The sequence below is a fragment of the Saimiri boliviensis genome, chromosome 2 (genome assembly GCF_048565385.1).
Source record: "Saimiri boliviensis isolate mSaiBol1 chromosome 2, mSaiBol1.pri, whole genome shotgun sequence".
Classification (NCBI taxonomy): domain Eukaryota; kingdom Metazoa; phylum Chordata; class Mammalia; order Primates; family Cebidae; genus Saimiri; species Saimiri boliviensis.
Genome location: NC_133450.1, coordinates 133,089,993 through 133,102,270, shown reverse-complemented (window position 1 = coordinate 133,102,270; position 12,278 = coordinate 133,089,993). Strand labels below are relative to the sequence as shown.

Below are 12,278 nucleotides of genomic sequence, written 5' to 3'. Positions count from 1 at the left end.
TTCGTTCTCATTGGTTACGAAGAACATCTTTATTTCTGCCTTCATTTCATTGTTTATCCAGTCAACATTCAAGAGTAAGTTGTTCAGTTTCCATGAAGCTGAGTGGTTCTGAGTTAGTTTCTGCATTCTGAGTTCTAACTCGATTGTCCTGTGGTCTGAGAGACTGTTTGTTACGATTTCTGTTCTTTTGCATTTGCTGAGGAGTGATTTATTGCCAATTATGTGGTCAGTTTTAGAGTAGGTGTGATGCGGTGCTGAGAAGAATGTATATTCTGTGGATTTGGGGTGGAGAGTTCTGTAAATGTCTATTAGGTTTGCTTGTTCCAGGTCTGAGTTCAGGTCCTGGATATCCTTGTTGATTTTCTGTCTGGTTGATCTGTCTAATATTGACAATGGGGTGTTAAAGTCTCCCACTATTATTGTGTGGGAGTCTAAGTCTCTTTGTAAGTCCTTAAGAACTTGCCTTATGTATCTGGGTGCTCCTGTATTGGGTGCATATATATTTAGGATCGTTAGCTCTTCTTGTTGCAGTGATCCTTTTACCATTATGTAATGTCCTTCTTTGTCTCTTTTGATCTTTGTTGCTTTAAAGTCTATTTTATCAGAGATGAGAATTGCAACTCCTGCTTTTTTTTTTTTTTTCTCTCCGTTTTCTTGGTAGATCTTCCTTCATCCCTTTATTTTGAGCCTTTGTGTATCCTTGCATGTAAGATGGATTTCCTGGATACAGCACACTGATGGGTTTTGGCTTTTTATCCAATTTGCCAGTCTGTGTCTTTTGACTGGGGCATTTAGTCCATTGACATTTAGGGATAGTACTGTTATGTGTGAATTTGATACTGTCATTTTGATGCTACCTGGCTTGGTTAGTTGATGCAGCTTCTTGTTTGTGTTGATGCTCTTTTACCATTTGGTGTGTTTTTGGAGTGGCTGGTACTGGTTGTTCCTTTATATGTGTAGAGCCTCTTTCAGGAGTTCTTGTAGAGCAGGTTTGGTGGTGATGAAATCTCTGAGTACTTGCTTGTTCACAAAGGATTTTATTTTTCCTTCACTTATGAAGCTTAGTTTGGCTGGATAGGAGTTTCTGGGTTGAAAGTTCTTTTCTTTAAGGATGTTGAATATTGGCCCCCAATCTCTTCTGCCTTGTAGGGTTTCTGCTGAGAGATCTGCTGTGAGTCTAATGGGCTTCCCTTTGTGGGTAACCCGACCTTTCTCTCTGGCTGCCCTTAGCATTTTCTCTTTCATTTCAACCCTGGTGAATCTGATGATTATGTGCCTTGGGGTTGCTCTTCTTGAGGAATATCTTTGTGGTGTTCTCTGTATTTCCTGGATTTGAATATTGGTCTGCCTTGCTAGGTTGGGGAAGTTTTCCTGGATAATATCCTGAAGAGTATTTTCCAGCTTGGATTCATTCTCTTCGTCACATTCAGGTACACCTATCAGACGTAGATTAGGTCTTTTCACATAGTCCCACATTTCTTGAAGATTTTGTTCATTCCTTTTTGCGCTTTTTTCTCTGTTCTTGCTTTCTCTTTTTATTTCATTGAGTTGATCTTCGACCTCTAATATCCTTTCTTCTGCTTGGTCAATTAGGCTGTTGAAGCTCGTGCATGCTTCACGAAGTTCTCGTGTTGCATTTTTCAGCTCCATCAATTCACTTATATTCCTCTCTATGCTGTCCATTCTTGTTAGCATTTCGTCCAATCATTTTTCAAGGTTCCTATAATCTTTGCATTGGGTTAGAACATGTTCTTTTAGCTCACTGTAGTTTCTTACTACCCACCTTCTGAAGTCTGATTCTGTCATTTCATCACCCTCCTTCTCCATCCAGTCTGTTTCCCTTGCTGGTGAGGAGTTGTGATCCCTTTTAGGAGGAGAGGCGTTCTGGTTTAGGGAGTTTTCATCCTTTTTGCGCTGGTTTCTTCCCATTTTTGTGGGTTTATCCACCTGTTGTCTTTGTAATTACTGTCTTTCAGATTGGGTCTCTGAGTGAGCTTCTAGTTCGTGGATGCTGAAGTTATTTCTTCTTTTTTATTTTTTTTTTTCAGCTTTCCTTCTAACAGTCTGGCCCCACTGCTGTAGGACTGCTGAGGTCCTCTCCAGGCCCTGCTTGCCTGTGGATCACCTGCAGCAGCTGCAGAACAGTAAAGGTTGCTGCCAGTTTCCTCTTCTGCTATCTTTGTCCCAGAAGGATGCTCACCTACTGTCAGTCTGTTCTCTCCTTTATGAGGTGAGTCTTTGGATCTATGGGGGTCAGGGAGCTGCTTGAGGAGACTGTCTAACTTTTATTGGGGCTTAAGTCCTGAGTTGTGAGCTCCGTTGTTCATTCAGAGCTGCTGGGCAGGTATGTTCAGGTCTGCTGCAGCTGAACTCATAAAGTACTTTTTGTTCCCAGGTGCTCTGTCCCAGGGAGTTGGAGCTTTATGAGTTTCCGTTGCACTACTGCCTTTTTTGATTTTTCTTTCAGGCCTGACCCGCCCAGCTAGCAGCACGCCTAGCCACTGCCTGCCCGCAGGGGCTTTGCTGAGCTGCTGTGGGCTCCGCCTAGCTGCCCTGAGCTCTTCCCTGCAGTCCTGTTTATATGGGCGTAGTTAGAACTGTCTCAGCAATGGTGGCCCCACCTCTGTTATGGAGGACTCTCTCTGTTGTGGCGGGTTGCCTCGGCAACGGCAGCCTGCCTCCATAGAGGTGGAGAGTCTCAGTAATGGCGGAAGCCCCTCCCCCACAGAGCCGGGCTGTCCAGGTTCAGCTGTGCTTGGTTTGAAAGGCTCAACCTTGAGGGTTTCCAATTACTGTTTTTGTTTTTGTTGTTGTTGGGCGTGGAGGGGTGGGACCAACTGAGCCTGATCACGTGGCTCCCTGACTCAGTCTTTTCTTTTAAGTTGAATGACCCCGCGTTCCAGTCACTTGTTGAAAAGGCGCCGGGATCTCCCGTGCTGCGACTCACGGAGTCGGCTCCAACGGCGGCGCCGGCTCCTGGCGGATTTTTTCCCTAGGAATCTCCTGGCCTGACTCGCTATTTCAGATGAATGGGCAACTCTGCCGTCTCAGGGCTCTGCTCGCCAGCTAAGAGGGCTCCCAGACCAGTGGCTTTTGTAGGGAGAACCGCAGCAACAGGGAGTGGTCACAGCAGCCGCGCGGGCGGAATCAGCCCCGCGGGGGCCAAAACAGCCGCACCAGCTTGGACTGTGATGCTGGCGACCCCTCTGCCTGGGTATCTCCTGGTCTGTGGGCAATAAGAGTTCGTCTGGAAATACGGCGTCCACTCACCCTCTGCACTTTCACTGGGAGCTGAAGTCCTGAGCTGTTCTTAGGTGGCCATCTTAAATTTTACTATTAAGTAAGATAATAGGTATGGCTTTTCATAATGACTTTTATCATGTACAGGTTATATTCATTTGTTCCTATTTTTTATAGTTTTTATTATGAAATCTTGATTTTTAAATGTTATTTTCTGTGTCTAGTGAGAAGTTAATGAATTTTTTTCTTTTTTCTCTTAATTAAGCACACAAAATGTATTGACTTGAGGATGTTGAGTCATCTGTGCATCTCAAAAATAAATTTAAGTTTGCTATGGTATATAACCCCCTCTTTTTTTTTTTTTTTTTTTTTTTTTTTTTTCTTGAGACAGAGTCTTGCTCTGTCACCCAGGCTGAAGTGCAGTGGTGCAGTCTTGGCTCTCTGCAACCTCCACCTCCCAGGCTCAAGTGACTCTCCTGTCTTAGCCTCCCAAATAACTGGCATTACAGGCATGTGCCACCACACCCAGCTAATTTTTGTATTTTTAGTAGAGACAAGGTTTAACATGTTGGCCATGCTAGTCTTAAATGCCTGACCTCAGGTGGTTCATCACCTCACCCTCCCAAAGTGCTGGGATTACAGGTGTGACTCACTGCACCCAGTCAGTGTATGATCCTTTTAAAGTCCTCTAGAACTTAGTTGACTATTACTTGGGAGTAGTTTATTTATATATACTAAGAATATTTGAAGTTTAACTTTCTTCTTTTGCCATTGTCGATTACCGGTAATACAGTTATTGTAGCCTTTTAGAGGGAATTTAGAAGGTTGGAGCCACACCAATTTTGAAAAAGTTAGAGAACTGTTGACATTATTTTTTTTTTATTTTGAAATTCATTTTTATCTAACATACAACCTATCATGAAGAACGTTTATATTGTGTGCTTGGGATGCATATTACACTGCTCTTGGTTGGAAGGTTCTGTAGATGTCTATTAAGTCAGTTTGTTCAATAGTGTTGGTTAAGTCCACTGCCTTCCTAACAATTTTTTGTGGATGTTCTATACATTATTGAGGGTGAGGTGCTGAAGTCTCTTCCTTTTTATTGTTTTCTATTTCTGCCTTCATATCTCTTAAAGTTGATCAATACAGTTATATTTCTATTTTTACAAGTATTTAAAATAGAAATAAAATAATCATTGCTTAGTAATTTTAATGGGAAAATCACACAATAAGAAATTATGTTTCCCAAATGCTGCCATCACCACTACCCTCCTCCAGGAGTCTCACGTCTGCACTGGGCTTTGCTCTCTCCTCAGAAGGCCCACCTCAGAGTTTGCTACAGAGGAGGAGACACAAACAGGACCCTCCCCCTCCTGATGAAAACCAGCCCAGCCCTGGAGAAAAGCCCCAGTCCAGAATTACCAGGAGTTTTCATTTGATGATCAGCTCTCAACGCAGATGGCTCACCATAGAGTTAGGGCTGAGCTGGGTTTTTCATGTTGCCAATTTAAGAGGCAAATAATGGAGAACTAGAGATATTGAGTGTGAGTGGATATGATTGAAAAAAACATGATTATATGCAACAGTTTCTTACCAAAATGTCTCTATGTTTGTAGATGTCTAGGGTGAGGTGCAGGTGGTGGAGTCTCGGTAAGAGGCAAGAGGCAGAAAAGTGCATTAGAAGGCCAGCTGAGGCTGTAGACAGTAGCAGCTCACGATGCCAATTCAGGAAGCTTGATGTGAGAGCCTTCAGGAATGAATAACTTGACAGCTCATGTGCCCAGGCAGTTTCAATTCTCAATTTTCCACACTGATATATCCAGAAAGTCAGCTTCACTTCCCAGGTGACTCCCATCATGCAGTGAATAGTGACAACATTCCCAGGGGTCACACACATGTGTTAAATATTTTTTGGAAGTGAGCAAGAGACATTTTTGTAACTCTCCTCTGAAGGACTAGGAACACTTCAACAGACCATCTCCCAGTCCTCATGACTAGAACTTCACCACATACCCACATAGACAGTCATCCTTGATGGGGATAAAAAGACTCCATTGATGAGGCTGACTGTTTTATTACATAAAATTACTAACGACTGACATGAAATTTTCAAAACTAATTCAAGTTTGTTATTCTATGTCCACCAGAGACTACAGATCTTCCAACAGTATCTTCCTTGTCTTCTCTACTTCACTTTGTCTCTTCACCTTGTTCTGTCCTCCAGACAATCACTTTCAGCTCCCTCAGGTTCATGCAGTTGTTTTATTTACAGACAATTTTTAAATCAGTGCAAGACATTAGACTAAAGGCTCTATATTCCTAGGTCCATATTCCTTGGTCCATATTCCTAAGAAGGTTTTGTGACCTGTGTCTGGGAGCGAGCTTGCATTTGTTCCTGCCCTTCTCTAGATGACATGCTGGTCTGTGTTTTCTTGCCCCTACCCTGGGGTAGAGTCTCCCTGTTTCCCCAAGGTGTTCCCTCCCACAGCTCCAGTGTTCTTTACCTGTGTCATCACGTTCCAGATCTACTGCCCTGCCCTGCAGACTAAGGCTCTGATTCAATAAGAAACAGGGAAACTGCTTCCCAGAAAAACGTTGGTGAGGGACTCTGCTCCCATCTCTATTTGTGATAGGTTCCAGCAGTGCCTTTAGGATACGTGTTTTGGTGGTTTTCCCTGGCAGAGTAATTTCTTAGTTCTGTAGCGGGGAAAAGAGAGTTGGGTTTGGACACATTTCAGAAGTGTGGGCTCTCATATTCTTTCAGACAGACACTTTGGGAAGGGAAGGTTTTTGTGACTGTTCCAATTACAAAGAAAAGGAATAGTCAATCCCAAGATGGCTGAATAAGAGGCAGCTCCAGAAAGCATCTCCCAGGGAGAGAGGTGCAGAAACCGAGTGGTCTCCACAATTCCAAACGAGTTACCAGGTTCATTTTATGGGTCTGATAGGACAGTGGTTATAAACACCAAAAACAATGGCAACAAAAGCCAAAATAGACAAATGGGATCTAATTAAACTCCAGGGTTTCTCTATAGCAAAGGAAACAATCATTAGAGTGAACCAGTAACCCAACAAAAATGGAAAAAAAAAATTTGCAATCTACCTATCTGAGAAAGGACTAATATCCAGAATCTACCAAGAACTAAAACAGATTTACAAGAAAACAACAAGCAAGCCCATTCAAATGTGGGTGAATGATATGAACAGACATTTTACAAAAGAAGACATCTATGAGGCCTACAAACATATGAAAAAATGATCATCATCACTGGTCATTAGAGAAATGCAAATCAAAACCACATTGAGATACCATCTCACACCAGTTAGAATGGCGATCATTAAAAAATCTGGAGACAACAGATGCTGGAGAGGATGTGAAGAAATAGGAACACTTTAACACTGTTGGTGGGAATGCAAATTAGTGTAAACATTGTGGAGGACAATGTGGTGATTCCTCAAGGACCTAGAAATAGAAATACCATTTAACCCAGCAATCCCAACACTGGGTATATACCCAAAGAATTATGAATTGTTCTATTATAAAGACACATGCACACGTATGTTCACTGTGGCACTGTTTACAATAACAAAGACCTGGAACCAACCCAAATGTCCATCAATGATAGATTGAATAAAGAAAATGTGGCCCATATAAACCATGGAATACTATTCAGCCATAAAAAAACGATGAGTTCGTGTCCTTCCTAGGGACATGGATGAATCTGGAAACTATCATTCTCAGCAAATTGACACAAGAGCAGAAAATCAAACACTGCATGATATCACTCATAGGTGGGTGTTGAACAATTAGAACACATGGACACAAGGAAGGGAGCATCACACACTGCAGTCAGTTGGAGTGTACTAGGGAAAGGACAGCAGGGGGGTAGAGAGGGTGGGGAAGGATAACGTGGGGAGAAATACCAGATATAGGTGATGGGGGAAGGAAGGCAGCAAACCACCTTGCCATGTATGTACCTATGCAACAATCCTGCATGATCTGCACATATACCCCAGAACCTAAAGTACAATTTTAAAAAAAGGAAAGGAATTCAAAAGAATAGAAAAACTCTTCAGTTTGTGGTGCCTGAGAATGTCAAACTAAGAACATGCTTGCCACACTCGACTCAAAGCAATTCAAAGTATATTAGTGTATTTTATCTTGTAATAGCCTGTATTTCATACGGCACACTCTGCCTCAGTTCAGCTCATACACTAGCTATGATTCTCCCTACAAGAACTTGTCTCTCTCTAGATTTCAGATTTATTGATTGTCTTAAAATTTCAATGATCTGAAGTATTAAATAAAATTGCAAAAGCCAATTATCCCTTTTTAACATGTAACTAACTGTTGATTTTACTGTTGTAAAAAATAAAAATAAAAAATCTTATTTATGTACATTTTCAATCTGAATAGCTGACTTTTTATGAAGTCCAAAAATAATAAAAGATTCTAAATATTGATCATCCCTCTAATGAAAAAAAAAAAAATCATGGTAACTTTTTTACTGGAATAGTACCCATAATTCTAATAAAGGAATGTCTGATACACAAAATAAGTTTAAATTATCAAGAATGTAAATTGAGTAACATAAACCAAACTAATAAGAATATATAATATATGATTCTGTTTTTATAAATTCTGGAAAATGAAAACTGACAGACAAAGAGTGAAATCACGAGTGAACTCTGATTCACAATTGCTACAAAGAGAATAAAATATCTAGGAATATAACTAACAAGGTATGTGAAGGACAACTTCAAGGAGAACTACAAATCACTTCTCAAGGAAATAAGAGAGGACACAAACAGATGGAAAAACAGTCCATGCACATGGTTAGGAAGACTTGATATCATGAAAAGTAATTTACAGGTTTAATGTTAACCCCATCAAGCTACCATAGACTTCCATAGAACTGGAAAAAACCACCTTAAACTTCATATAGAACCAAAAAAAGAGCCTGCACAGCAAAGAAAATCCTAAACAAAAACAAACAACAACAATAAACAAAACAAAGGCATCACACTACTTAACTTCAAACTATACTACAAGGCTACAGTAATCAAAAGAATATGGTACTAGTATGAAAACAGGGATATAAAACAATGGAACAGAACAGAGGTCTCAGAGGTAATGCCACACATCTACAACTTTCTGATCTTTGACAAACCTGGCAAAAACAAGCAACAGGAAAAGGATTCCCTGTTTAATAAATGGTGTTAGGAAAACTGGCTGGCCATACGCAGAAGCTAAAACTGAATCCCTTCCTTACACCTGATACAAAAATTAACTCCAGATGGATTAAGGATTTAAACATAAGACATAACATCATAAAAACCCTGGGATAAAACCTAGGCAATAACATTCAGAACATAGGCATAGGCAAGGATATCATGACCACAACACCAAAAGCAATGGCAACAAAAGCCAAAATAAACAAATGGGATCTAATTGAACTCCAGAGCTTCTGCATAGCAAAAGAAACTATCATAAGAGTGAACCAGCAACCAACAGATAGGGAAAAAAATATTTGCAAGCTACCCATCTGACAAATGGCTAATATCCAGAATCTGTAATAAACTTGAACAAATTTACAGGATAAAAGCAAACAACCCCATCCAAAAGTGGGGAAAGGATATGAACACTTTTCAAAAGAAGACATTTATGCAGCAAACAAACATATGAAAAAATGCTCATCATCACTGGTCATTAGAGAAATGCAAATCAAAACCACATTGAGATATCGTCTCACACCAGTTAGAATGGCAATCATTAAAAAATCTGGAAACAACAGATGCTGGAGAGGAAATGGAGAAATAGGAACACTTTTACACTGTTGGTGGGAGTGTATATTAGTTCAAACATTGTGGAAGACAGTGTGGCAATTCTTCAAGGATCTAGAAATAGAAATACTATTTGACCCAGCAATCCCATAACTGGGTATACACCCAAAGGATTATAAATCATTCTGTCATAAAGACATGTGCATATGTATGTTCATTGTGACACTTTTTACAATAGCAAAGACTTGGAACGAACCTAAATGCCCTTCAATGATAGGCTGAATAAAGAAAATGAGGCACATACACAAGATGGAATACTATGCAGCCTAAAAAAGGATGAGTTAATGTCCTTTGCGGGGTCATGGGTGAAGCTTGAAACAATCATTGTCAGCAAACTGACACAAGAACAGAAAACAAAACACTGCATATTCTCACTCATAGGTGAGTGTTGAACAATGAGAACCTATGGACACAGGGAGGGATTGGGTGGACTGGGGTTGGGGAAAGAGGGGTTGGAAAGATTGGGGAGAGAATAACATTAGGAGAAATACCTAATATAGATGACGGGGGGACGGATGCAGCAAACTACTGTGTTATGTGTAGACTTAGGTAACAATCCTGCATAATCTGCACATGTACCCCAGAACTTAAAGTATAAAAAAAAGCAAAAAAAAAAAAAAAAAAAAAAAAAAAAAAAAAAAAAGATTATTACTTGTCTGTGACTATGTTGGAAGAAGAAAAAGAGAAAGGATAAGGAAATGTAGAAGGACAGAAGAAAAGTTGAGGCAATTTAACTTGTCCACCTTCTTGATAATGGTAATAGTTATGTCATGATTTTATCAGTTTTATACTTTACAAATGTAAAGTGTATAATCTGTCAATCAAATCCTATAAAATTTGTAACAATGAAACAAGTTGAATATTAGACAAGGTAGGAGTGGCAGAAAGATAGATACCAGTATGTCAATTGTCAGAGATCTATCTGAACCCTAGTTCTCTCCATAGTTTTAGGTAAACAGGAGAACACAGCAAAATCACATCTATTCTGATCAAGCAGTGGCTTCTACAAACCGCACTAGGCATGTCCAGCTCTGTCCTGGAGTTGGCTAAGGGAAGAGTCAGGGCCAGTGGTGAGAAGCACAGGCCCAGATACCAGCACTCGCTCATCCCAGACATAAACTCCGAGATACATACGGAGCCCGTCCATGTATGGGCTTACTTTCACATCTGTAAATAGAGAACATTGACTCCTACGGAACATAGTTTACACTCATAGATAAAACTGAAATAAGGTGATCAGTGCAAAGTTTCTATCACAGTACAACTTAATAATAAGCACATTTCCTCAAACCCCAGTGTTGTCACCAGTTTTCCTCAGGACACCCTCATCTCCTCGGGGCCCTGCTTTCTCTTTACATGTCTCACCCCAGAGCTTGCTATATAGCAGGAGACATGCAAATAAGGCCCCCTCTCTGCTGATGAAAATCAGCGCAGCCCTGACCCTGCAGCTCTGGGAGAGGAGCCCAGCCCCAGGATTCACAGGTGTTTCTGCTTGCTGATCAGGGCGGCACACAGAGCACTCACCATGAAATCTGAGCTGAGCTGGGTTTTCCTTGTTGCTATTTTAAAAGGTAATTCATGGAGAACTATTGAAATTGAGTGTGAGTGATAAGAGTGAGATAAACAGCGGATATTTGTGGCAGTTTCTGACCAGGGTGTCTCTGTGTTTGCAGGTGTCCAGTGTGAGGTGCAGCTGGTGGAGTCTGGGGGAGGCTTGGCAAAGCCTGGGGAGTCCTTGAGACTCTCCTGTGCAGCCTCTGGATTCACCTTCAGTAACTATGCCATGAGCTGGGTCCGCCAGGCTCCAGGGAAGGGGCTGGAGTGGGTCTCAGCTATCAATACTGATGGGAGTGGCACAAGCTACGCAGACTCCGTGAAGGGCCGATTCACCATCTCCAGAGACAACGCCAAAACCTCACTGTATCTGCAGATGAGCAGCCTGAGAACCGAGGACACGGCCGTGTATTACTGTGCGAGACACAGTGAGGGGAGGCCCGTGTGAGCCCGGACACAAACCTCCTGCAGGGGTCCCCGAGACCACCAGGGGGCGTCAGGAGCCCTGTGAACTGGGCTGTCTACGGGGCAGGTGCAGGTGCTGCTGAGGGCTGGCTTCCTGCCATGGTCTGGGGCTGCCTGCTCATCAAGTTTCCTCAGAGAATCATTCAGATTTCTGATTCTGTACTAACAGTTAATGTCTCTGAATGTGAAACCTTTCCCCCCAGTGTTTTTTTTTTTTTTCTAACAGGAGGACTCATCCTCACCTCCACAGAAGCCCAAGTGTTACCCTGGGTACACAAATGACCCTCCCCAGGCCACCAGAATCAGAGTCCTGAGGAAGCCCAGGAGAACCTGGGAGGAGTCTGTCAATCAGACATCTCCGTGGGAATCTCTGATTGGAATAGGTTTTGGGATTCAAATTGGGACCAAGAAGGAGGCTCATCCAGGCCCAGGGTCCTTACAATCCTGACATTTTTCAGAGTGACCTCATTGTCCTTTAAAACTGAACATCCGGCTCAGGACTAATCCATTTGTCCCTTTCTCTACTGTTCCATTTTCCTTTTCTCTAGGCTTCATTCTTAGACTTCCCTTTTCTCCTTTTTTTTCTGAAAATGGAGTGTGTGCTTCCTGTGGTCTAAACCGCAGGTCTCAGATACATTACCTGGAAATCAGGGTGGCTCAGGCTGTGGCTCCTGCAGGGCCTGGCAGGCTGAGGGGTCCTTCTTATTCCCCATTGCCTTGATGCCCCTACTGTGTTCTATGCATGGATGCATTTGGGAAATGCAAGTGGACATAAATAGTCATTTCTTCAAATGTTCAAATGAGATAGTGATATAGAGCTGACCCTGTACTTCTCACCCTGTCACAGAGCCCCCACCCTCACCTGTGACTTTCGAGAGAGCTGAGGATAGACACTTTGTTGTACTGTGGGCTCTGTGTGACAGCAGTCGTGAGGTCTGGCTAGGCACAGCCAAAGCCAATGAAGCTGGCCAGCAGGAAAGACAGGCTGGAATTCCTGGGAAGTCCCACAGCAAAGACATGGAGTTCCATTATCTTCTCTTCTGCTGGGATTAAATCAGACCAACCAAATTCATCTAGGACAATCTTCCTGACTTACAGAAAAGTGATGACAGGCTTTAATAACACCTGTAGTATACCATCAGAGCAACACCTACATTCGTGTTTGATTGAATAAC

At 41.9% G+C, this 12,278-nt stretch overlaps 2 gene segments (V, D, J or C); both read left to right on the top strand.

The window, feature by feature from the left end:
• The window catches only part of LOC101036630 (immunoglobulin heavy variable 3-74-like), a 79,861-nt gene extending 68,760 nt beyond the window's left edge, over positions 1 to 11,101 (top strand). The window contains 1 exon segment of the V gene segment in view: positions 10,758 to 11,101. Coding sequence covers positions 10,758 to 11,086 — 329 coding nt within the window.
• The window catches only part of LOC101042584 (immunoglobulin heavy variable 7-4-1-like), a 50,570-nt gene that overhangs the window by 27,608 nt on the left and 10,684 nt on the right, over positions 1 to 12,278 (top strand).